This window comes from Sorex fumeus, unplaced genomic scaffold (genome assembly GCF_029834395.1).
Source record: "Sorex fumeus unplaced genomic scaffold, SorFum_2.1 ptg000169l, whole genome shotgun sequence".
NCBI lineage: Eukaryota > Metazoa > Chordata > Mammalia > Eulipotyphla > Soricidae > Sorex > Sorex fumeus.
The window spans coordinates 9,535,001-9,562,959 of NW_026606226.1; the positions used below are offsets into that span (position 1 = coordinate 9,535,001).

General features: G+C 42.7%; 1 protein-coding gene across 1 annotated transcript in view; it reads left to right on the forward strand.

The window, feature by feature from the left end:
- The window catches only part of EXPH5 (exophilin 5), an 80,848-nt gene extending 59,445 nt beyond the window's left edge, over positions 1–21,403 (forward strand). The window contains exons 4-6 of the mRNA XM_056107551.1: positions 567–615; positions 10,252–10,381; positions 16,021–21,403. Of these exons, the coding sequence (XP_055963526.1) occupies positions 567–615; positions 10,252–10,381; positions 16,021–21,326 (5,485 nt within the window). The 3' untranslated portion in view covers positions 21,327–21,403. The remainder of the gene's footprint in view (positions 1–566; positions 616–10,251; positions 10,382–16,020) is intronic.
- The last annotated feature ends 6,556 nt before the right edge of the window (positions 21,404–27,959 follow it).

Below are 27,959 nucleotides of genomic sequence, written 5' to 3' on the forward strand. Positions count from 1 at the left end.
ATAACATTGCCCCTCAGCAATCACGGTATCTAAGGATAATTTTTTGGAGCATTTTCAGTGGTTTTTCATAACAAACAATACAAAATATATTATTTCAGTTCACTTTGGGACAGAGATTGGGGTTCAGGATGGAAACATCTGAAATATGGTGGTGGAAAGGTATAATGGTGCTGGGATTGGCGTTTGAATATTAAATGTAATAAAATATTGTGTGCTACTTTATAAATTAAAAAAAATTTAAAGAAAAAAAAAAGAAATGGGTCCTCTGAACATTGCGAGAGGGAATGGCGAGCATGCTGTTGGTGTTCCTCCTGGTAACAGTTCAACCCTTCTTACTTTTTGTTTGTTTTGTTTTGTTCTGTCTTTGGTCCACACTTGGCAATGCTCTGGTGATACTTGTGGCTTTGCCCTCAGGAATTATTCCCAGCAGAGCTTGAGGGACCATACTGGATGCCAGGGATTGAACCTGGGTCAGCTACGTGCAAGCATGCTCCCTACCTGCTGTACTATCGCTCTGGCCCCAGAGCCTTGTTCAAAGAACTGACTGATTTCAAATTCTTTCGCAGATCCGACGGTCATGCAGGACCTCCTGTGTCCATGAGGGGAGCCCCTCCGGTAAGTGCCCTCTACACAAACACGCATGCTCAGGAGTTCAGAAATATATGGGTTCTGCTTAGTGCCCTACTAAAGCCAAATTCTCCCTAGCTCTGGCTGACATTCATTTCAGCTGCTTAGGGTGCTAGAGAATTCAAAGTTTCCCAGTCATGATTGACTTCCTGTTGGCTCTGGTACTGTATGTTTCCAGAACAGGCTCTGCCTGGAAGGTCAGGCCACCAGGTCACCATGGACCCACTCACCTGTGCAGTTGGCATCTCTGGTATCAACTGTCACTCCTGCCAAGCCCTCACGTGGTGCCACTTTTGGGAGCCAGTGTGGGTCTAAGCTTTACCTTTTTCTGCTAAGATCTTCATGTCATTCAAAGCAGAAGCACTGCAAGGTGAGATGTGTTTGGTCAGAACAAGTTCATAGTAGGGGCCCTTCCAGTAACGGCTCAAATTCAGATTAGTCTCTGTGCTCACATGCTGACAAGGTCAGACTTCCAACTTTCTGTTCGCTGCTTCTTCATGGTGGTGACTTTTGGTCTACACATGCCTGTGTCTTTCTGGGTGATCCATGTGCTTTGGACATGATTTTAGAGACTTTGAGCAAGGATCTAAAAGGACTGGAGAAGGAATGGAAAGGTATTGTTCAATTTAATGTGGCCCCAATCCTAGTATCTACCTTTCTCTCTCTTCTATTACAAAAAGCATGAGGTAGAATCCTACAGGATGACATATATACATATATATATACATAAAAAAAATAAAGGCCCTCCCGTTGATCGTCGATTTGCTCGAGCGGGCCCAGTAACGTCTCCATTGGAGACTTTGTTATTACTGTGTCTGGCATATCGAATACTCTCGGTAGCTTGCCGGGCTCTCAGAGAGGGGCGGAGGAATCGAACTCGGGTCGGCCATGTTGGCCGCTTGTAAGGCGAACGCCCTACCCGCTGTGCTATCGCTCCAGCCCATATGTATACATATATACATATATATATATGTAGTATTCACTTGAGCAATTCTTCACTTAAGGGAAGAGGGAGAGGCTGGAGAGATAGTACATTGGGTAGGGCACTTAACTTGCACGTAGCTGACCTAGATTCGATCCCCAGCACCCTGTATGGTCCTCTCAGCACTGCCAGGAATGCAGAGCCAGGAGAAACTCCCGAGCATCATCAAAAACAAAAACAATAAAAAAGGGGAGCCCACTTTTCCCCCCCAAAGAATTGCTCCCTCTTTTTGGATAAAAATATCTACACTCCTGGGGGCTGGAGCAATAGCACAGTGGATAGGGCGTTTGCCTTGCACCCAGCCGACCTGGATTCGATTTCCAGCATCCCATATGGACCCCTGAGCACCGCCAGGAGTGATTCCTGAGTGCAGAACCAGGAGTAACCCCTGTGCATCGCCGGGTGTGACCCAAAAAGAAAAAAAATATCTACACTCCTCTGAGACATCTTTCTCATGGCACCATGGCACCATCACCAAACACATCACTCTAATGGAAAACTCATTATCATCCAGGCATCTTATCACACCACTGAATTCCAAGAGGAAGTCACTACAGTAGACACTATTTAGTACCCAACCCATTTTGGAGATGAGGAAACTAAGATCTGGAGAACTCAGAGATCAAAGTCAAAGCCACATCTGTATATGCTAGCTCGGGATTAGAAAATTGGGTCTCTGTCCCTCCATAACCAGACTAGCATTCATAGCCATGACAGTCACCAGCTCTGATTACATACGAGCTCATTTGCTCACCTCCTGCATCACCTTCTGCATCACTTCCTTGGATGGAGCTGTAAACAGAAGGGCACGCTCCCAGCCTAGCTCTTCGAGGAGAGAGGGTCCTACTCCAGGAAGCATCTGCATTCCTGCTTTTTCTGGGAGAAGAGCTCAGAGCTATCCATCTTGTAGTTATGAGAGCCCTGAGCCCTGGGATTGGAAGCCCTGGGATTGGAGGCAAGTGAAAAGAAATAAAAATAGCCAGGGTGGGCAGAGCGATAGTACAGCTTGTAGAGCATTTGCCTTGCATGAGACTGACCTGGGTTTGATCCCCAGCATCCCATATGGTCCCCTAAACACCACCAGGAGTAATTTCTGAGTGCAAACCCAGGAGTAAGCCCTGAGCATCACCAGGTTTAACCTAAAATTCAAGAGAGAGACAGAGAGAAAGAGAAAGAGAATAGCTTTTAATAAACAATAGAACTCTTTTAGTGGGGAGGCCTTGGGATTTGAAACCGTCTGAGGAGGAATAGAAACTTTCCAACTGATGCTCTTGATTGTGGTTTGCATTTAAACATGTCCTTGCTCAAAAGCATGTCTGCCAAGAAGGGAAGGTAAGAAAATAAATGAAATATTGCTTCCAGGGCAACCAACAATCTTGTTACAGTGGGCAGGATTGGAAGCCAGATATAAGGAGAAAATGATTGCAGATAGGAAAGGAAGGGAGGGAGAGAGGAAAAAAGGAAGGAAGGAAGGAAGGAAGGAAGGAAGGAAGGAAGGAAGTCCTAAGAGTGGGAAAAGTTCCATGATTTTTTCATAGCTTTCTAACTCAGGAGCTAAGCAAAACCTTTTTTATCTTCTCATTTTTTAAAGTTCAAAGTTGTTTTTTAAAATTAAATTTTAGGCACCATGACTTAGAACACAGTAAACATTGTGTAGCTTCATGCATGTGTTCCAACACTGCACACTCCTCCATTGACCAACCTCCCACTGTCACCCTCCACTCCCCACCCCACTCCCACCCTGTCCTCACCATGATAAGGTCAGTTCTGTAGAGCAGTTCTCGCTCTGTTGCCTTTGGCCATGTGTTATTCCCTAACAGTCTCCCCTCTTTGGGATCCCACTAACCCTGATGTCAAGATGGGGGCAGACAGTTAAGATGACGGTGCCTCTCTCCTTAATCTACCTGGCCCAGCCTCGTGATATTTGCCTTCACATTCCACTCAGTGCAGTTCCCTGACCTTACCCTGCTTATCTCCCTTGGCCCTGGTTATTCCCTTTGTAAGTCCAGAAGGCAGGAGAGAGCCATTCAGGAAACTGTCTAAATCAGATTTCATAGGACATGGAGTTTTCTTTCATTTTCCCATGGACATCTTATCTCCTAATAACTTTTGAGCTTCAGGGAGGTGGAAGTTAGCCATTAAAGCTCCAGGGATTCTGAGATTCTTGGCAAGATTCGAGTTAATAAATTTCTAGTGGGTAACCTGGCATTAGTGATAAAAAGAGGGTTCTGGCATTTTATAATGCCAGAACTAGCATATGTGTGACATTGATTTTAATCTCTAAATTCTCTACATCTAAGGGTTTTTTTTCTTCATTTTTAAAATAGGCTGGGTACCAAACAGAACCTACTGCATTGATTTCCCCTTGGGATTCAATGACATTGTTGAATGACCTTGCACTGAAAGAAGGAAGCTGTTGTTTCAACATCAGCCTAAACTTGCTCTGAATGGAGGAAGCAGAGTCTCGGGGAACAGAATATTTGAATATTTATGGGGATGGGGGGGTGGGAGAGAGAGACAGAGGAGAGAGAGAGAGAATGAAATTAGCTCAGAGTTCCTCTCAACCTCAGCACTATTAATATTTGGGGATGCTTAATAGCATTTCTTTGCAAACAGAAACACTCGACTGCATGCATGCCAGTGTCTCTCCTCCACTCAAGGGTGTCAATCAAAACCACTTTCCCCGCCCCAAAATTACCAAACATTCTGAGGAATCAAATCACTTCCAATTGAGAGTCATCTTCTTACAGGTGAGGAATTGGGTCCAACTACTCACTGTCTCTGAGAATAGGCAAAGCATCTGGCCATTGTCCCCGGTCAGTCCTCATCTCTGAACAGATTCTGATGGGGGTTGGTATCAAGTGACATTCCAGCTCTGTAACCTGAAAACATCTCCATGGTGGCAGTAGCCTCCCTGGCCAGTGTAAACTTCCTGGGGCCATGACTGTGTTTGCCCATTGGCGTTCCCACTGCTGAGCTTGCCAGGAGCATTCAGAAATGGGAAGAAGGCATGAATGAGTGTTTTAAGCCACATAGTTCTTTGTTGTATCTGGCCTTGCAGGGAGCAGACACAGAATAAATTCAGGAACATCTTGAAAAATTAATTTGTTGACTCTAACAAGACATCTGATAACATCAGTGAGCTTAGATTTCAGCTCAGGCGGCTGTTTGGCAGGTTTGGCCGCCCTAGGAAGTTCTTAATTACTCTAAGGTTACTCCGAGACAAAGGGTTTGTTTGTCTAGTCATGTCAGAACTGCAGACATCAGTGGAGTGAATTGGGGTTAGATGAAAGGCCTCCAACTGCTCCGTCTTTTTTGATGATCCAAGTTTGAGAAGGTAACAGATTCTAAAGACAATATTTTGAAACGTCTAATCCTGTGGGGTACTTTTCTAACTCATTAGGTTGCAAACATCAATAGCAATTCTCCAGGAAATACCCAACAACCTCAGAAAACAGTGATGGCTAACAGTAAGGACTTTAGGCTGAAGAGATTGTACCATGGAGAGATAGTACCAGGCGTTCAGGTGTTTGCCTTGCACATAGCCAAACCTGCTTCCACAAAAATGGTCCCTTGAACATCACCAAGTGTGGCCCCCAGATCCCAAAATATTAAGAATAAGAACTTTCTTTTTTTTTGCAGAAAAGTTTTAGTGCAGGCCTCACATATGGGAAGCAAGCACTTGACCACCGAGTGACCTAACAAGAAGGACTTTCTAAGTGCTAGACTAGAGACCGTTTCAAGTATTTTACCACCATTCATTTCATTCCTGCAGCAACCCCAGGCAATGGGGGTGTTGCTGCTATTGTTATTTTCATGTTTATAATTACTTTATTTTCTACCAAAAAAGTGAATGCAAATAAAGATAAAGTCATCTGACTAAAGTTATAAAGCTATGAAGGGAAGAGCCAGAATGCTGACCTGGATAGGATGCATATGACTAACCCTTGTGCTTTCCTACCTCAGACATGTTTTTATGAGTCTAAATATCGCAAATATTAGGCATCTCAATTTTCATAATGATCTTTACTAAAACCTTAGTGTCATTTTCTACCCTGATCTATATAGTAAATCAATCCATAAGTGACAACATTGTGCAATAAGGACCAGGAATATAGGAATCCAATTTTACAAGTGCAAATCTAAATCCACTTCTTTTTTTTTATAATTTAAAATTTTTATTTTTATAAAGTTGTTCTGAGATTATATTCAAGGCTAATATAATCTCAGGGCTAGGATGAAAGAGACGTTACTGGGGCCTGCTCGAGGCAATCGACGAATAACAGGATGATGAAATGAAATGAAATGAAATAAAGTTGTTCATAATAATTGATTACATTCAATGTTTCAGCACCAATCCCACCAGCATTATACCTTCCCACCACCATTATTTCAAAGTTTTCCACCACCACTCAAGTCTGCCCCCACGGGCAGATGCGATGCTAATGTATTTTGTATTGCTGAGCCCACTTCTTATTCATGTGATATTCCTATGATTTGTTTTCTTCTCTAACTAGGGATGATTATCCCTGCCTAATTCACAAATTCATTCTAAGAATATAATGAAAGGCGATATTTTAAAAGTATATTGAAAACTGAATAAATGAGTAGTTTTATTCAAATTCAGAGTAATTGATACCAAATGAGTGTGCAAGTTTATGTTATAATAATGCAGAAATGGGAAATTGTATTAGGGCAAGAGTAATCTTGGAATTCAGTTCGGTAAGCATTGGTGATCTCTCTTAAACTGATGGATGCCACGACAGCTTGGGCTCCAGCACAGAATACTGTGCTTTCTTAGCTATTTTACAAGTTTGTCCACTTTCAGATCCTGATTCTACACTTGTCTGTAAATCCCTGGTTTCCCAGATCAGAGTGGGATCTGACATTTATGAAAGGGAAGAGGGATTGAGGTCTAGTGATAAAGAAATAGGAAGAATATCAACAACTTAGGGATTAAAGAATACGTGTGTTTTGCAAGGAGTAGGCTCTTATCTTTGATCAGACTTTGTAGGTATAATACCCAAAGTGTATAAAATAGATATTTTAGGCAATTCATTCTCCCAGAGAGAACTGTAGAAGGATTCACAGAAATGGAGATTGAGGAACTGGACTCTGAAGGATGAATTGATAGTTTGTTGGAGAGGAGGAGAAACAAGAGTGCAGGAGCAGAGAGGTGGAGGCCTGGAGGACGAGCATGACATTTGAGATAACTGCGTGCTATGAGTCTGCCCCAGCGGTTCCCAAGGAGCACTGAGGAGGAAAGGCTTAAGTCAAATATTGGGACTGGAACTGGACACTGTGTTGCTGTCTAGGTGTGTCTGAACTGCACTCTCTCAGTGAGGAGTAGGAAGTGAGCTTCTCTTTCCCAGCAACTTCTTGGCACAGGATGCTATTTTGAGGGGATTCTCCAAGACACAATTGACTGAGGATCTAGATTTCTGGGGACCCCGAGGGCTCTACCTCTGCTGAAGGAGGCCAGGAAACTTAGGTGCTTCAGCAGTTCTCAGAGGTATGCTTGGGCTTCAGAGAGGCCCTCAGCAAGGCCACAGTGCACTGATGTATGATGAAGTATACTCCCAGTATGATGAAGCATACTCCCAGAAGATAGCAGGAGCTCCAGAACATGACAAGCCAGGCATGAATTCTTCCCATCACTGTGACCTGAGGCCGAAGGCTTGATTTCTTGAAATCCCATTTTTCAAGGACAGTTTTCTCAAAGTGGAAATAATAGGACCAACTTCATAGAGCAGTTTAAATAATGAGGCAAAGTGCCCTGCAAAGCTCTAAGAACACGGTCTTGAATGGGTGATGTGCACGTGCTGCTAATGATGATGGTGATATTCACACATAACTAAATAATTTCCGGCCTATGTCAGATATTTTTCATAGACTAGTAGTTATTTTTTTATTCCTTGCCCAAAAATGCCTGGGCGGGGTGGGAAATCCTTGCGAAGTTCAAATTTAGTTTCAAGAACATTTCTATTGTTTCTTAGCCTACAGCTTACGTCCCTGTGTACTGAAACATCTGACTGGAGAGTGAGTGGGCAGGGGCAGGTCTAGAAGCAGAAGGTCCGGGCAGATACTTAACCAAAGGAAGTTGTGGTCAGGAGTCCAGCTGGTTGTAAGAGTTTAAAGAGCCCTCAGTTATGAGCATTTCATTTCAGTACAAATTGTCATTACAAAAGGATGTCCAGAAGGAAGGTGGTCTGGTTAACCCGGAGGAAATGTGAAGTTTGTTTGGTTTTAAAGTGATGAAGAGTCTGTGATGCTTTCTATTCTCATGTGGATCTACTCTACGCAAATTAGAAAACTGCAGATCTGGGGGAAGTGGATTTCCAAGATCCATGACTCAGTTCTAATAGCACAAATAAAGACTTGTAGTGACAGTTGGTAGGGCACAAAAGACAATACCTTGATGCACTCTAGAGAGAAAAGAATTTAATTAAAGCTGTTATAGTTTCTCAGGTGACTCCATCCTGGCTATATGGCTTCCCATTGGAATCTCATTAATTCTCTATTTGCTTATTTCTGAATTAATGTATTGGTATGCTAGTTATATCTAATGACCAACATGTGATCATTGGAATGTTTCTTATTAATAAATCTCCATTATGTGTATCCAGTTAGACATACCTATGAAACTGAGACCCACAAGTAAATTATATTAGGCAGGGATTCTACAAGAAATCCCTGACCTCAATCCTAAGAAAGGAAACAGGCAGGAGTGACAATTGTGAAGATTATAGGATTAAGAGAACCCAAGTTTTAGAATTGGATTAGCCTGTGATGAAGAAAAAGCAGAGCTTGGAACTTTGGGAAGCTTAGACATTTGGTCTTAGAAATGAGATGAGATGACATGTAAGGTAGCATCAGATGGAAGGGGCACTCTGAGGAGGAGGAGGAGGAAGAGGCAGAAGTCCAGGAACTGGAGTGGGAAATGGCCGCCTGCCTCGTTCAGGGATTAGTGCAGGATGAGTTAATGGGGAGTCACCAGTGAGAGAGCCAGTTTGACACAGGAAATGCAAATGGAGTTTTGGCAAAAAGAAAGTGAAGGCGTGGCACTGGTTGATTCCTCCAAGGTTATGAAGACAAATTAAAGCTTGAAAGTAGGGCAGTGATGGACTCGATGAAATCAAGATAAACATTTACCAGTCAGGAAAGGAAAACAACTTCAGCTCAATTATTCTCCTAAATCCTATAAGACTAGCACTAGTTGTTGTTATTATTATTATAAAGTCATACTTTTCAGGATCTTTGTTCCAAAATTGCTAATCAGCTTCTAATGGTTCCACCAATTCTGCATCAACTCCAGATGAAAACACTTTTTTCTAAACTCATCAAGTTCATAAATCTTAAGATTCCCTACAAGCCTCAACTAAGCAGCCTTGGTTGAATAGGTAGAGTGAGAAGGCGTCTAGAATTCCAGATGAGCATTAAATGGCTGTGACATCTGTCCTACCATTCATGATCAGGGTTGATTCAGCCAATCTGGTGGCCTAGACTGGTGTCCCCATTCTCCCTCTCTGTTCTGTGAGCACCCCTCTCACCCCTCATTGAAAGAGGACAGCTTTCTTCGAATAGAGATGGACCTTCTTCGGTCAAGAGGTTATAAGTAGCTGTGCTTCCCTGCTAGAACCTTCAACAAGTTCGCAAGGGAGCTAAAATGCCACGGGCCAAGGAGATGACTTAAAGGACCAGCGCATGTGTTTTGTGTTCAAGCGTCCTGGATTCACTCCCCAGCACCACATGGTTCACTAGGCACGGCCAGATGTGACCGCTCCCATAAAAGAAATCTAGGGGCTGGAGAAATAGCAGGATTTTGGTTTCCACCAAACCCCATTCAAATCCCTAGTACCCATGTAGCCAGTACCCAGGGAACCAGCAGGGGTCACTCTTGAGCAGAGCTGTCCGGGCCTCTGAGCACCACAGGGTGTAACCCCAAGAAACAAACAAAATTCCAGAATTCCAGCCCTTTAGAGGCATAGAGACCAAACTGCTAATTCGAGAGTCCATTTCCTTCCTAATACTTATGTAGCCCTGTGTAAATATATAGGACTTTGAGAAAAAAGACTCAATATCTTACATAAAGGCTCGGGCCAAAGGTATTAAATGCTGATCACTTGATCACTTGACTTGACTTCCCGTTAATCGTCGATTTGCTCGAGCGGGCGCCATTAACGTCTCCAGTAATTACAAAATCAAATGCTGATATGGAGACATTTGTGCTCACATGAATATGGCAAAAATAACACAACTTCCCAAGCTGAAAACTGAAAGTGGGTAAAAAATTGTTGCAGTCTTTAGACTAAGACTTTTATTATATATATATATATACATATATATTATATTTTTATTAGTGAAACACCATGAAGTACAGTTGTAGATTTACAAATTTTTGTGCTTGGGTTTCAGTTATACAATGATCGAATACCCATCCCTCCACTAGTGCCCATTCTCCACCACCAATGATCCCAGTATCCCTCCCACCCACCTCCATCCCCTCCAATCCCACCCTGCCTCTGTGGCAGGGCATTCCCCTAGACTAAGACTTTTAGCCTGGGAAGTTATTGTGGAAACATGAGGTACTCTGGCCAGAGAAGATTCATAAATTAACATTGCATTTCCTATTTTAAATTTAGCAGACAAAACTCTACAATTCCACTCTGAGAAAGCAAGTGGTCGGCAGTGCATTCGTCCCCAAACCTGTAGGCATGAGAGAGGGCGGTGGTCTGCCTCCCGGGGGTGCCTCCCTTCTGGAATTTTTCCAAGGTAAGTCTACATTGCCTCTGGAGCTCTTGGTACTAAAACAAAGCAAATAATTACAGCTTGTATGCAATTCTCAAAACACATCGAACTTGGCTTCTTTGTTTTGGTCCTGTATTTTTGAAGTTCTCCTTCTGGTAAATGCAATTAACACAAATATTAAAGACATGTAAATGTAATCAAGTCATATTCTCATTCCCAGGCCTGATAACTAAATGGAATGGTAATTATGTCTAATATTTAACTTCAGTTTAAAAAAAAAAGGAAATATATCTCTAGAAATAGAGCTATAAAGCTGACTCTTCTTAATGGGCTTTTATTGTTCCTGATTAGAAGTCAGTGCACCTGAGATGAAATCATTAAAACAACCTAGTAGAACAGATCACAATAAAGACTGAAACAAATTCCAAAAGTACTGGGTGTGCTAGGACATTTTTTCATCAACTCAGCTCACCTTATCACCAGATGATTCCATGGCAAAGGAACCCTGGTCATTTGAAAGATGAACTGGGAGGTTGGCTTTGCAGAAGCACCACCTCCCCTAAGCCCTGGAGTGGAGAACCGGAGAGTGGTCAGTGAGGGAACAAAGGTTCCAGGCAGCCAGGGCCACCTTTGACTGATGCTCCTGGCAGTGAACTTGCTTCAGAGAAGAAGTCCAAAGCGAAATCGTGCTTCATGCCCAGACTTTGCTAGCGGAGAGGAGTGTCTGGCGGTGAAATGAAGAAAATGACGCCACCTCCCCGAGACAGAAAGAGAAGCCAAAGAGAAGCTGCTTGGCCTGAGAAGTAGTAAGTTGTCAGTGTGAGCTTTTAAGTGTCTCTGAATAACTTTGAGTTGCCACCATGGGATGTTAGAGATATAAGGAGGATCCCAGGTGATTTGACCTCTTTTATTTGGGGGGGGGAGGAGAATCATTAAAGATTTAATAGAAATAATTTATAAGTTATATTGGTATATCAATATCAATGTATAAACTTACATTTTTCATTGTCTGGTTTCATTTAAAGTAATAACTTTAAATATGAGTATATGCCCTGATTGGATTGTTTTATATTCTTTTTTAATTTTTTTAAATTTTATAAGTTAGTTCACAATATTTGATTACATTTAATACTCAAACACCAATCCTAACACCGTTACACCTTCCCACCACCAAATTCAGGAGGTTTCCATCCCAAGCCCCAATCCCTGTCCCAAAACACAACCGAAATAATATAATTAGTATTGTCTGTTATGAAGAACTGCTGAAAATGCTTACAAAAACGTGATTATATAGGAAACAGTGTGAAGACTGTTCTATTTGGGCAGGAGACATTAAGCCATTATTCTGTAGGATATCACTAATATATTGTTAAAGTTTGAGTGATGTGAGCTTTGGTATATATATCTAAAACTATGTATATATGCATATATATATTTCCCTCTATGATTTGTTTCCTACTGTCTGAACCCCATCAAATATGGTAATTATGGAGAATGGGTAGGGAGTGTCTTATGACGTGTTGCGCGGCTGTGTGGTCCAGGAATATGTTCACCCATATGTGACGTTTAGCCCAAGTATGTGGGAAGTGGCTTTGAGCATGGCGGTGGTTGGGTTGTGGAGGTTTTCGGCTGCTGGGGCTGGGTCCCGTGGGGCAGGGAGGGCTCTCACCCACGCCCTTCTGGGGTGCTCCTGAGTGAAACAGCCTGGCACAGAGTCGGTGGCATGGCTATGGGGGACTCATGTTATGCTCCCTTCCGGGAGAAGTAGCTGTGTGATTTGGATGGTGGCTGATGAATGAGATTATCTGGCGCCAGCAGGAGGTGACTTATGGGTGTGGCCCCTGGATCTCCAAAGACGAGGGGGGGGGGGGGAACGGGCAGACAATCTCCGCTCCTGGGTCCCATTGATCCCAGAGTCCAAGGGATTTGACCTCTTTTGTTATACTTTCTGATACTTTTTTGGTTTGTTTTATGTGGGGGTCACACCATTTGGTGCTCAGAGCTAACTCCTGGCTCTGGGCTCAGGGAGCATATGTGGTGCCAGGGATCAGAGTCAGGTTGGCTGCGTGCAAGACAAGCACCTACCTGCTGTACCCTTGCACCTGTTCCACTTTCTGGCACTTTCTAAAGTAGCCACATATCCACTGCTTTTGTAACCAGAAAAATATTTAAGAGGGGAGGCAACAGTGAACAGCTTAAAATGAAGACTGAAAAGCAAAGATATTTTATTCTAGTCTGGTAAAATGCAGTTGCAGGAGCCAGGGAGATAAGCTGCAAGTCATATGCTAGACCCAGAGCTCCGTCCTTTTTTCAGCCCCCAGCACCGCCAGGTGTGATCCTGGTAGTCCCCAGCTCTGCACACCAGCTGAGTATCACTGGGCATGGCCCCAAGATCTCCTGAGCACTGCTTGAGAGTCCCCCACCAAATGAATTTTTAAAAGACAATTTCAAAACTGTTTTATTAAATAGTTTTGTTTGCTCTTAGTTTGTTTTTTCCTTTGCCTTTATATTTTGGCATTGTTTGATCCTTTTATTTGTGGATATGAGGAATTTTTTAATTAAAAACATTGACAAACATAAGACAATCTCGCTTATCGGTGGTATAGAGAATAACTGGTTGAGGAAATGGAATGCAGTAAAGGTGGGGCCAGTGCCTAGATCAGCCTTGAACCCTGAGTATAGGAAGGAGGACAGAGAAGGAAAGAAATCTTCAGTAATTTAAATAATCCCATCATGGTTTCTGTTTTATTCTCAGGCCACACCCAGTGGTGCTCAGGGAGAACTCCTGGTCTTGAGCTCAGGGATTACTCCTGGTGGAGCTCCAGGGACCATGAGGGGTGTCAGGGATGGCATCAGGATTGGGGACATACAAGGCAATGCCCTGCCTGCTGCTGCCTCATAATATTTCACATACCATGTTTAAGTTACCTTCACAAACACCATTTTATTTATTTTTAAAAAAATTTTTTTATTAGTGAAACACCATGAGGTACAGTTATAGACTTATAAATTTTTGTGCTTGGGTTTCAGTTATACAATGATCAAGGACCCATCCCTCCACCAGAGCCCATCCTCCACCACCACGGGTCCCAGCATCCCTCCCACCCTCCATCCCCCCCCCCCCCCCCCCCGTCCCACCCTGCCTCTGTGGCAGGGCATTCCCGCATGTTCTCTCTCTCTTCTTTTGGGTACTGTGTTTTGCAAGAGAGGCATTGAGTGGCAATCATGTTTGGTCTGTAGTCTACTTTCAGCACGCTTCTCCCACCCTGGGAGGGTCCTCCCAACACCCTTTATTTGGTGCTCTCTTCTCTATCTGAGCTTCCCTTTCCCCTAGCACGTGTGGCTGGCCTTCAAGTCATGGAGTAAAATTCCTGATACTAATCTCAGCCATTCCTGGGTGTTAGTCTCCCTTTTTGTTGCTTTATGTTCCCCAGATGAATGCAATCTTTCTGTGTCTATCCCGCTCTTTCTGACTCATTTTGCTTAACATGATACTTTCCATGTAGTACCACTTGTATGTGAATTTCATGACTTCATCTTTTCTAACAGCTATATAGTACTCCATTGTGTAGATGTACCAAAGTTTCTTTAACCAGTCATCTGTTCTCGGGCACTCAGCACAAACACCACTTAAAAAAAAAAAAACTATCAATTTGTATTTAGTGTCAATGGACTCCAGTGACATATTATATATAATACATAAATGGCTCTATTTTTATTCTGATAGGTTATTCCTGGGGAAAAGATATTTATATTATGTAACTACAAATTAAATAATGAGCAACCCAGGGCTGGAGTACAGGGGTTAGGCCGCTTGCCTTGCATGCGGCCACCCGGATTCAATCTCAGGTACCCCACATGGTCCCCTAAATCCAGCCAGTGCTGAGTGCTGAGCCAGGAGTAAGGCCTGAGCACAGCTAGGTGTGGCCCTAAACCTTAAGAAAGAGGGAAAGAGCAATCTACTGAAAATAATCCTATTATGTGGCTGAGATTCCTGACTGTAGTCCCAATAGACATGAGCCCTGGGCTCACTCCTGAGAGAAGAGGAGACAGCAGATTGAATTTTCATATCCTTACAATATTAGCTCACAGTGAAATCCTCATTCAAGTTTGTTCAAGAATAAAACAGAAAGGCAGACTTTTATGTCCTTGAGGACGTAGGTTGTATGCATAGACTCAAAGGACAGGCTGGCTGGCCCACAGTAGCTGTGTGACCTCAGTTACTTTCTTCATCTCTTGCGTCTCAGAGAATTGTAATCGTGCCAATCTTATAAGTTACTTTAAGATTTAATAAGTTGACATACTAAGAACTGTGACTGACACGTACCAAGTGTCATTTTACAGGAGTACTAAAGGTAAAGGTAAAGGTAAAGGCCCTCTCGTTGATCATCGATTTGCTCGAGCGGGCCCAGTAACGTCTCCATTGGAGACTTTGTTGTTACTGTGTCTGGCATATCGAATACTCTCGGTAGCTTGCCGGGCTCTCCGAGAGGGGCGGAGGAATCGAACTCGAATTGGCCATGTTGGCCGCTTGTAAGGCGAACGCCCTACTGCTGTGCTATACTAAGGGGTCTTAATTGTTCTGGGAAAAAAAAAATCTACCATATAGGGTTCCAATCCATCCAAGTAAGTATGGTTAGGAATCAGATGCTAAACTGTTGGTGTTCATGCTATATTCCTAGTGTTACAACCGACAAAGTACATGGTATTTCTACTCATTGCTGTTACATGATGCATGCATGACCCCTTGAGCTCAAAATCAGATGATCTTAAAATATATATACAAGGGGGCAGAGAGATATTACAGGAGGTAGGCTGCTTGCCAAGCATGCAGCTGACCACCAACCGGTTCCACCACCAAGAACCTGAGCATTGTCAGGGGCCACTACTGAACACAGAGCCAAGAAAAGACCCTGAGCACTGCTGAATGTAACCCCCCCCCCACACACACACACACACTCATGAAAAATCAAACAACATAGCCAAGGACTGGGGAGAGGGCCCAAAGGCTGGAGCACATCATTTGCATGCAGGAGGACTGTATTTTATCCCTGGTACCCCAAGACCCCCTAGAGTACTACGAAGAGTCATATCCGTGGCACTGTTAGGAGTAGCCCCAAGCAGCACTGGGGTGTACTCCCTCTCCAAAATATTATCAAGTCTACTATTATCACATGTTGAATAGCACTGTCCTGTAGCACTGTCCTCCCATTGTTCACTGATTTTGCTCGAACGGACACGAGTAACATTTCCATTGTGAGACTTGTTACTGTTTTTGGCATATCGAATACGCCATGGGGAGCTTGCCAGGCTCTGCTGTGCAGGCGGGATGCTCCCGGGCATCTAGAGGGATGGAGGAATTGAACCCAGGTCAGCCACGTGCAAGGCAAAGACCCTACCCGCACATAGAATAATAGTACAAAAATAAAATTATAAATGATTAAAGGTAAAAGGTAAAGGTAAAGGCCCTCCCGTTGATCGTCGATTTGCTCGAGCGGGCCCAGTAATGTCTCCATTGGAGACTTTGTTGTTACTGTGTTTGGCATATCTTCGGCAGCACATAAATGATTAATTCTTGGAAAAGGGTCTTGGTCTTGAATAACTCAAATTGTTATTATGCCATAAAATCTTATACCAAAAAATAACTTCTATTTCTCTTTTAGTTTTAGATGACTTGGATAGCAAACTTGCTGAGGAACAATCTTCAAATTCGGTAACTACTGAAATGCCTCTCAACTATGGATCAAGAACACAGTTTGGCCATTTGCACCCCAGTGAGAACAGACATGGGAGTATGACAGGAAGGCAAAAGAATCGCTATAATGAAACTTCGAATATGTCCATCTATGACATCTTAAGACCAGGAACTCCTAGAGAAGGTTTTAAAACCTTTTCTCCTAGAACAAGGACAATTTATGATATGTACAGGACACGGGAACCCAGAGTCTCAAAAGAAGATTATGTGCCAAAGAATACTTTTGGCAGTACTTCTCTATGTCTTGACAGCAGGCAGCGATCAGCCTCACAAGCTCCAGGGCATTTCACAGCCAGAAGCTTATATTTTCCAGGCACAGCTGGGAACAAGAGTGGGTTTATATTACCAAGCCACCAGCAGAGCCCAAAGAGAACTCCATTATCATCCATCATCTGGAACATATCAGATCCTTCTGAAGATAGGCAGAACCAGAAAGAGTTCCTAAACGAGACATCCCCCATGGATGTTGACCCAGACCACCCATCTGTATATCCTCGATGTTTTCAGGAAAGTACGAGATATGAATTTTACCATTCACAGAATGTTTACCAAAATGTCAACTTTCATATGCCTATGGATAATGCAATGAGTTCTGACCCATTTGAGAACTCAGAGAATATGCCATTCTACCCTCCAGACAATGCATTTGCTAGGTCTTTCTTTAGCAATACCTTTGGACGAAGCAGAGAACAGAGATTTAGACAGAATCCTTTTTGGGGTCAACCGGAAGCACATTCTCCCTGGTCAGACTTTAGAAGGGAACCATTTACATCTTCTGACCGTGACTTTGAAATGACTTCCATGGAAGCAGATGGTGCCTCCTCCATTCAAAATCACAGTGTTTCCTCTCAACACTGGGAATCTTTTTCTTATAGCTACAGAACTGATATTTCCAGAAACCAAGAAGAGCTACATCCCTGGCACTTTGGTTCTGAGACATCCACACTTGAGAACATGGAGGTGTCACAAGATCATGGGGACCAGGCAACTCTTCATTTTGACACGCCAGATGTTTTCTCCACTACTGGCTCAAGCTATCACATCAAATCTGGTGGATCAGAATTTCAACCGGACAGTTATCCTAGAGAAGTTCCCATAAACAAAGAACCCTACTCATTTGGAATGTCTCAGTCTTCATTTAACACTTCCCTCCCCCAGACTTCTGGTGGCAAAAGGAATTCTCCAAGCTCCAACTTTCAGAATCCCAAAGTCACTCTGCAAAAAGTTGTTCCCAGTAAACCTGTCTCTGTTCCAATAAGAAGCTATACAGAGGTCACTGTGACCAACAGTGACTCCGTTGATTATTTGCCTCATACTGAAAGCCAACCCAGTGTCACGGCCAGAGAAGTGAATAATGACAAGGATTTGCACGAATCCAATTTGGAAAAAGACAAAGAGCTAAGAAAAATGGGCCAGATGAGCATGACAGGAGAAATCCAGCATCCTGTTTCACAGATGGTAGACTCTCCCCGCTTACCCAGTACCCACAGTCCCCTCTTCCAGAACTCTGCCAAGAACAACAGTTTTGTTTTCAGTGCACCTTCCACCGTAAGTTCAAGAAGGTCACCAAGAATCCATCCTAAGAAAGATAACCCCAGGATATATACATCACACAGGAATAAATCCAATGAACTTAAAAAAGATAAGACTTGGACCGAGAACAGAAAGTTCAGCTCAGCAATTTCCCTTCCGTTGAGAACATCATCTTTCCCCACCCCCAATCAAAGTTGTCACCAGGAACGGACTGTAAATAATGAAGATATTTCAGGTACTCTTCAAAATAACCCCTGGAGCTCCAACCGTACTGGCAATCCAAAAGCACTGTCTCTAGAAGAGCCTAACCGTGAAGAACAATGGATCACAGCCCATTCTTCCAACAGCAGTGAGTCAGCTGCAAGCCAGAATAGCACCTACGAGTCCCCTGTCCTGCCTATACTGCCAACTTCCTCACCAGTAAATGATTCTTCCTCAGATACTCTGATGAGTCCTTCTACTACAGTATTCCCCAGGAGAAGTCCCTCAGGGCCATACCCATTTCTGAGAGGAAGAGAAGGAAAAGATAGTGATAGTAAGAACCAAAACAACCAGTTTGTCCCAAATTCCTCGGAAAATCAAAAGCGAAATGATAGTTGTAGACCTCTACAAGGTGAAACGATGGATGCTGTCCAAGACTCCTCCCATTCTCCTTTAATGGACAGAAGGGGGAAAGGAAAAATAAGACGGCATATCTCTTACATTGAATCATTAAGCAAAAAAGGAAGTAAACCAACACCCGGAAGAGAGAGACATAATCTCATGGCGGTGAATGAAAATAATTCTAAGGCTTCCCAGCCTCACCCTGTTTATTGTACCTTTCCAAGAAAATCAGCCAGTGCTCTCTTCAGTAGCAGGAAATCTGAGAGTAGGGCAATGGCTTCTTCATTTACGGGTGGGACACTTCCAGTCCCAATAAAAAGTAACACTGAAGATCCAAGAGAGGGGTCCACTTCTCACAGATCCAGTCCCTGCTCTTCTGAGTCGGACAGGGAAGGTTCCAAAGTTGTGGCTATCTTAGTTCCTGTGGTCCCCGAAACTGGAGAGGGGGTGGAAAATGGGAAAACCGTCAAATCTACTTCTGTTGATAAAAAACCACTTCCGTTTCTTGAGCGGGCCATGTCCTGTCCCTCAGGGGTACCACTGGCCTCCACTGGAAGGGATGAAAGAGGAAAATGCTTTTCATACGGAAACAAGTATGCCTCTGTTATAACACCAAGGCCTTGGGAGAGAGTCATCAGACCTCTGGAAAGGGCTTCATCTCTCAGGGGTGGTTCTTTAACCAAAAGATCCCAGCAAAATGAAGGCTTCCCAGGAGGCGCTGAAAAGGACAGTAGAGCTGCTGCCCCTGGGACAGGCGGACGCCCCCTTTCAAATGAAGACCCTTTCCCTTCTGATATGTCAGGAAAGGAAAGTGGGAAAACAGTGCAGAAATTTAAGATGACCAGTACTCTTTCAGTTTCTAGTGATGAGGCGAATGTCAAATGTTTGGAAGTTGTTTCCGTGTATTATACCCTACCAAGGCAACAGAGCCAAAAACTCGGCCACTTCCTTCAGGAGTTTACGCAGCACATGGAGTCACTTACAGAGCCACCTGTAGTGAGGACCGAGTCATCTCAGGACCCTATAGAAGATGAACCAAAGGGTTCTGCGCCAGAGCAGTCAGGAAGCCCTTCCCCTGAAGACCTGACAATGCAGGTCGGCTCTGCTCACCGGGGTCACCATCTTTCCCAAACCGCTGTCAAAACGACTGACTTGCCACCAGCCAGAAGTGGGGCCTCAAGAGCCTTTCTGCCGCGAATGGCTTCTTTCGAGGCCGAGGCTTCTTTTCAAAAAGGAGACTCTAAAACCAGACAGATTGTCCCAGATCCCTTACAGGAAAGTGATGCACAGAGCACGAAAGAGAGAGGGGAAGCATTGGAGAGTAAAACCCTGCAGCCTTCATCAGGGCTTCGAGGGAAACTAGCAACAGAAGAGAACTCTGATCATCGCCCGCCTCCCATCAAGTCAGGTTCCAGAGGTCCTTCTGAGCTCAGAACCTGTTCAGAAGGGAATATTGGAAACTCCCCAGTGGCAACAAGTTCTGAGGAGTGTGCAGGGAGTGATATAGCCAGCAGGGCAACTGGGAGGGCAGGGTATGTTCAGGAAGATGACCGTGCCAGTGGATCGCAGCTTAGGGAAGTCAGAGGACAAACTGGAACACGTTTCCAGAAACAAGCCAACACAGCACCTTGCGACTTACAGAGCCAAGTCATTGCTCTTACCCCTGCTCTCCATAAGCTACAGCTTGGTCAGGCGTCCAGTGAACCAGATATAGAGAGTTTGCAGTTTGAACCCAGGGAAATATCTCAAAGAAGCCAGGAAGTAAACAGGACAGGGAACCAGGAGGCTCAGAGGGAAACACAGAAGTTGGTATGGAATCAACCTTTATTTCCTGGAGGAAGTAATCAGAATGAAACCAGTTTGGAAGACCAAGAAAGGGAGCAAAACAGACCTTCAGTCAAACACAGATTGGCAGCCATGTCCAAAGCAAACCGAAATTTTCCGGCTAAAGTTTTAAGCCCCAGAAGACATGTAGCTACTATCTTTCCCCAGAGACAGAACAGTTCAGACTTAAGTGGCTTGTCTCTCGACATGCCAGAGTGCAACCCACAGTCCCCTGAGCCTACTCCAAAGTCCACAGACTCCAGAGAGGAAAACAGGTTGAGTCATGATGGAACGGATGCGGAGATATCTGGGCGTGCCCTCCAGGTTACCGTACTGTCCAACAGAGAAACTTCTATGCACTTAAGCAATCAAAAGTCTAACAGCATTTCACCACCACCTCAGGATGAGCTCAAAGATATCTCAGAACCACCACCAAAGTGTGAGAATTCAGAAGAGACAACAAATGCTCAGCCTTTGGACAGAGAACCAGTAACCCCAGCCTCACCCACATTCACCAACCTGGGGGCAGCAGATTTCTTTGACCCCCCATTGCCGTTGAAGGCTACGCTGGAGTCCAGCATCCGGCCAGTCAGTTATCAGCAGCAGCAACAGAGGCATGCTTCATCTCTGGAGTGGGAACCCGAGCCGAACCCCTATCGCTCTAAGAGTTTAAAAAGCGTCCGTTTGCAGGGCTACGGGCTACGGAAAAGTCAGCCTCCAAGAGTCAGGGAGCGCCATTTTTCGGAAAACACTTCTCTGGACAATGCCCTGAGCCGACTGACCCTCAGGGAGGAATTCCCTACCAAGAGTGGGTACAATCGAAGATTCAAATCTTTTTCCGAACTCTCCTCCTTCGATGAAAATGAGAGCTGGACTATGTATAGTGACAGGCCAGACACAGGACCCCGGTCGGCAACATCTATCTCCAGACCTATTGACTATGGGATTTTTGGGAAAGAACAACAGTTGGCTTTCTTGGAGAATGTAAAGAGGTCCCTCACACAAGGAAGACTGTGGAAACCAAGTTTTCTTAAGAACCCCGGTTTTCTGAAAGATGAAATCATTAATCCTGAGAATCCGGGGGAGTCTTCGAGCTCAAAATCTCCCAGCAGTCAGGTGCCTGAGGAGGTCCTCTCCCCAAGCCCGTCACTAAATATCTATGAAGAGGACACAGCAGACTCGGACTGTGACACAGACACAACCACAGATGATGAGTATTACTTAGACGAAAATGACAAAGAGTCAGAACTGTGAGGCTTGGCCAGCAATGTCTAACCTTTCTACCAAAACTTTGTAAATGGAAAAGTGTAGCTAAATGTATCTCTGAGAAGCTGTTTAAAAAATAATAATATTAATAATAAGTTCTTGCCTGCACAAGAACTGCTCTGAAACAACCCAAATTCTCTTCTCTTCTCTTCTTCTTCTTCTTCTTCTTCTTCTTCTTCTTCTTCTTCTTCTTCTTCTTCTTCTTCTTCTTCTTCTTCACACACACACACACTCTCTCTCTTTTGCTTCACAGCATCTGTGCTATATATATATCCACACACACACACACACACACACACACACACACACACACACATCCCCAACTAATTCATCATTCACTGTTGTTTCTCTGCTCACTTTCCCCCTGACTTTTTTTTCTGCATCTTTCATTGTGATTCACAGCCTTACTATAACTGGCACATAAGAGGTTATCAGTTGCTGAGCATAAGTGCAGAATTCTGCATTGTTTCCTCTGAGCCAAACATCCTATTCAGGTCATTAAATACAATGTAGGGATCATAACAATGGAGTAAATATTATCATCCATGATGTATAACTCACCAACATGTAGGAACTCTAAAGTTCTGACTTTTTTTCCTGCATAATGACATCCTGTTTTAGCCATTGTGGACCCAGGAAAAATCTGAGTAGTGTTGAGGTTGTAGATAAGGAATTGAATCCCTAGTAAGCCTAAGAATTCCAAAGAGAGTCATTGGAAATTGTTTTCAGGGACTGGCTCACTTATGAAGGGCTCAAGTTTGAATCAAGTCAGAGACTTGCAGTAGGCAGCCCAATGGTACAGAAATTGGTTTGATCATGGAATTTCTGCTGAGAAAAAGGAAACAAACAGAGGAACAGAGAAAAGCAGACATATCATTTATGAAAATGACTCCTTACTGTGCACTCTACTACTCCTTACTATAGTGCTCTCTGCTACTCCTTACTATTGTGCTCTCTACTTCTTACTGAAAGCAACTCTCTTTCCCCATTTCTCCAGAACTACCATTTACGGTTTTACTTGAAGCTTAGAATTATTTTACCCCATGTGGACATTTTATCTACCAGTATCAAAGGTAGACTTAGTTATGTCACTGAGTCTTTTGATAGAGATCTGATAGCCTGGGATTCATAGGCTTCTTGGCGGAATAACTTAGCAAACCCTGGGGAAATGATAAGGCAGGACTTGCACTGTGGGTTTTTCTTTTTTTTTTATTAGTTTGCAAAAACTAATCAACTCCTCATACTCACTGGGCTTTCCTAGTTCTCATTGCCATGCAGAACTTCTGGGCATTCCTAATCCTCCTGATTAATCAGAATAAAAATTGTAAAGATGGTGGGAAAGACAATCTTCGAGAAGTACAGACAGTCTGTCCCCCTGGATATTAGTTCCTACCAGGAGGAAGGGGATGATGTCAATGGATTTTATCCTATTTGATTCATATTTGCTTCCAGATATAATTTTATTTTCTATTATCCTTAACTATTCGGTTTTATCCAAATTAAGGATAATGATAGGTGTTGTTGAATTGTATAAAGATCAGAAACTGAACAAAATATAAGAAAGAACCATGTTATTATTATCCTCCTAATCGCTGCCTTGCATAGAGGCAAAATGCCAAGCTTAGTTTACATTATATTAATGAAGATGTGGTAACTAACCTGAAAGCTATTCCTTAAATTTGTAAATTGTTTTCCACTTCATGTTTTGCCCAGTCTTGAGCTCAGAAAGACTGATAATAGAATTTGACATCCACTGTTGTGAGTTTTTCCAATTTAAATTTGTAGGACAAAAAACAAATATTTTATTCTTTGTTTTATATACACTTGTAAATTTTCCATTTCTGTTTTTTTATTTAGTTTGACATTTAAGTAAAAATATCATAAACCATAACCTTCTTTCCATATCATTTACTGATATTCAGAGTTGACATTTTAATATGAATATTTATGGTTTTTTTTGATGATCTGCTTGCAAATTCTACTTTGGTTCAACACTGTGAGTCTGTATGTGCTCTGACAGGTGAACTGAAGTTAGATTATTTTTCACTGAGATTGGGTTATATCAATAAGTAGGCAAGATAAGGTGAGAATAAAGATTTACTTTAGGGCTCTGATTGTCTACACTAGAATCTACTATCTGAGTGCTCATTTGCAGTATTTGTAATGTTTATTTGTTGGTCTGACTCAAGAATCAAGAAAACAGAAAATGTATAAAAATAGCACCTTCTCTAATTTTATACTTTTATACAACACTTCGTTAAAGAAGTATAGCAAATTTCTATGTATTTTAACATACAAGCTGCTGCATTTTTAATGTTCAACTTTGGTATAGCTATAGTAATTTATAATAAAGTCATTTTTTTACTCGTTACTTTTTTTCCAAATATAGTCTTTATTAAAATACTCCAATAAAAAGAGTAACTCATACGAGAATACTCTAACTTGAACATGAATAACTTGTTTAGGTGACGGACTTTATAGAGACATAAATTTTATACTGTACAGTCCATTTAAAATAGGGTTTAGGAGATTATTTCAATTTTTAGACTTCTCCCTAAATAACTTACCCACTTTCATTGTAAATACACTAATGTCAATTACACTTGGCCTGCCATATTAAGGTTTGGGCTGGTGGAAACCTGGTCGTAGGTCCTTTGTATGCCTGTACTGAAAGTGGAAAAAGACAGTCTGGTTAGGTTATGGAAAAGATGGGAGTCAAATTGAAAACTCCAGCTTCCATAAAAGTAATATAGTTCGTTGAATGTCAGAGGGCTTAACGACTTTACTGTTAAGAGTTTGTTATTAATAGTAGTATTCATGCTTCACAGTATCCCATTTAAATACACAGTGTAAATATGTAAATATTTCCTCTCTCCCCAAGTTCGTGAATGTATTGCAACTTAGGGGCACGTGTGTGTTCCAAAGCAAATATGCCTAAGCACTTTTGTTAAAAATTTGTCAAATAATCCTTTTGTGCAGTTATTCTCAAACCTGTTCTCTAGATAAGCAGTATCTTACAAGGTACAAATTTAAAACAATGCCTGTGTTAAAATAAATGATTTAAACAGATGCACTATTTGACTTGGTTTTCATTTCCATTTCAACTAATTTCTATTAAGTGCCAACATATTAGAAAAATTCAAGAAGAAGAGGGGAGGGAGAATAAAAGCACTCATGTAAACCTTTCTGATCACCACTGAAGAAGGATTTCAGCCCTGAGAGGAGTTTTTGAAAAGAGTGTTATGGGGGCCAGAAAGATAGTTCAATGGGCCGGAACACATGCTTTGCATGTGGAAGTCTGGGCCCCATCTCCCCTCTCGGTACCTCAGAAACTGACCCCCAGTGCAGCTGGGTGGGGCCCAAGAACAAGACAAAACAAATGGATGACTTGAGACTGGGAATAAAGCTCAAGAGGTAAAGGACAACCTTCACAAGGGTGAGTTCCTGGGTTCAATTTCTCTTACCACATAAAGAAACAATTTTTGTTCTCGATTCTTGGAAACTGTACTAGTAGAATTTTAGCATTCTACTAGCCTCAATTTTTCCCTCTAAACTCATGATTTCTTCTCTTATCTTTCTAGATTATCACATCACTCTAGTTTAGAAGTATTTGTAGAAATATTAAGGAGGGATGTGGTAACTATTTAAATGATTATCTGCCAAGCAGACGCCTTTTCATTCCCTTGGGAACTTTATTCTCTGACACATCAATGTCGACCTTTTTCATGCTCGCTGTGGAGAAATGAATGTTCGTACAGGACTTAATTGATCACAGGTGATTGGTTTAAGGATGAATATCTAACTCGGACTGGCCCAATGAATAATCGCACTTTAGGAGAAAATACTCCTATATTTCAAGGTTTAACATCCAGATGCACTATGCATTTCTGAATAAATTGTCTCACAGTCTAATATCTTCCTTACTAATGAATACAGGTAAAGACAGGCATTGAACAATAAGGTAAATTTGTGTACATTTTTTGCATTTATAGAATCTAAGCTTGTCCAATTGCATATTTGTTTTTTTATACTTTTGTATTCTATCCTGTTTTGTTTTTTGAGGGCGTCACAATATGTACCTCACTTGAAGGTGAAAGGGAGCTATTCCCTTTTCTGTGATTGGGGGTCACACATGATGATGCTCAGGGAAACATTTGGTGCCAGAGATCAAACCCAGGCCTCCTGCATGCAAAGATGTAAATTTTACACAGAAGCAATGTGAAGAGTGTAGGAATCAGTGTGATGCACAGAAGTTTGTTAAATCTAGATCTTCCAGAGCCACTCACAGCTGACAATTCTCCACCTGAGACTGGAATAATATAAAGATGCCCGTGAATGGGAATAGAAACTTAGAAAATTTCAAGTTTTGCATGTCACCTTTTTCCTGCTTGGAAAGCCCTTCTCCCTCTTTTCCTGAAGCAGATTATTTCTTGTCCTTCCCATCTCCAAATAGACATGCCTTCTTTCAGAAAGTATCTCCTAATTTCCCAAACACTGGGTTTACTGGCCCTCATAGGATGGACTTATATTGGACGAAGCAATCTGCCATGTTCCTGAAGACTCCTGGACATTATTGTCTGGGTGGTTATGCCAAAAACACAAGTCCTTCTCCCTCTTTCCCTGTGCCACTTCTCAGGGTTGGTTTCACAATAAGCTTGAAAGATCTTCAAGCTTATTGTGGACTGAGAGTCTTATCTTCCTATCAACAATGAGCAGGCTTGTTCCCCTTTATTCTTTTTTTTTTTTCTTTTTGGGTCACACCCGGAGATGCTCAGGGGTTACTCCTGGCTCTGCACTCAGGAATTACTCCTGGTGATGCTCAGGGGACCATGTAGGATGCTGGAGATTGAACCCAGGTTGGCTGTGTGCAAGGCAAATGCCCCCCCACTGTACTACCACTCCGCCCTCCTTTCCCTTTATTCTGAAAGTGGTGATCCCCTAAACTCAGGGTGCTTCTCCTGCATTTTACTTCAGGCTTTTTGCATTGTGTCCATGAGACCTGGGCACATTCGTAGGGTTCCCAGAACAAAACATCATGCAGTGGGGTAGCTTCCTCATCAGAATTCATTTTCCCTTACACTTTTTGTGGCTAGAAGTCCAAAATCAAATTATTGGCAGATCAGGGAAGTAGCTCAGTGGAAGAACATATGGCTTCCCGAACAAGCACAAAGCCCTGGGTTTGATCCCTTGCATCCCTCTCTCCCTAAAATTCAGTAGGATTTCTACTGGTTGGATTTCTCCCCTAGGTCTTTCTCCTTGGCTTGCTGATGTCACGTTCTCACTGTGTCTTCACATGGTCTTTCGTCTGTGCCCAAGAATCTCTGGCATCTCTCTGCCCAGACTTCCTCTTCTCCAAGACAATAATTATATTGGACTAGAATCTACCATAATAACCTCCTTTTAACTTAATCACCCCTTTCAAAGCCCTAACTTCAAACAGTCGTATCTTGAGGTACGGGCCTCCAACAAAAGAGTTGTGGAGCAACACAATCCAGCCTATTGCGGGGGGCATGGGGACCCACCAACAACAGGAAGTGCGGTGTAGTGAATAGTGAGTAATGCAGTCCTCCGTCTGACCTGGAGCCTCAGACTTTGAAATCATGCATGAAACAGCAGCAGACTAGCTTGCTAATTTTGAAGTAGGGTAAACTCTTTCGACTGAGTCCCACACAGTTCTCACACTCCTGTTTTAAAATCCATCGCCTGATTAAGAGTGTCTCTTTCTCTGTCTTCTCCACTAAGCAAGGGGAAACTGGAGGCTGCCATATAGGGTCTAAAACAAAACAGACATTCTATAAATGCCTGCAGAATTTTATTTATGATAAGGTATGTACAGTCAAGGGTTCGGTGGATCTGAAGAGATATGCCTTTCAAGAGATAGGTGAAGATAAGGGGAAAAAAACTGGTTAGTACAGATTCAGCATTGATAAAGGAGGGTTCGGGTGCAATTATAAGGCTTCCTTGATTTCAAAAATACTGGGTGTTGCCACAAGTGTTAAATAATTTATTGGGCCTTATTTGTCTATCATCCACGATAGGTGAACCCTGAAGTTATTCCTCTACAAAATGAAATTTAGCAATGAAAGTAATACCAAGTAATGGGATAAGTTAATTCTCCAATCAGTGGTTCACTACCAGTTCCTCCCAAAGCTTCCAGAGTACAAAGTACAAGAAATGCAGTCAACAACTTCTGCTGAAAATTATGGACTTAAGGCTTACCAAGAGGCCCGGTGGCAAGAGTTTGCCCTGTCTCAATGAGCCTGAGAATCATTTTCATTGTCTTTGAACAGATTCAAACCATAAGGAAAGAAAAGGAAAGTAACAGAGTCAATGGTCTGAAAAGAGGTAGACAGTTGTAGCTGTTCTCTTCCAGATCTAATTTCCAGCTTCTGAGAAGGGCCGAGACCATCATTCCTCATCAGTTACCTGACTCTGCGGGAGACTGAGCAGAAAGGAAAGAAAAGCAGAAAAGGAACGTGGGCAGGGGATATTCTGGAGTAACAAGCCTCACATGCGAACATGCATGAACCCCCAGGTTCCATGTCCCCTTACGCACCCAAATAAGAGAGGAAGGGGGAAAAATATGCTGCAAACAGAAATAGACTGGGGGCAATACTACTA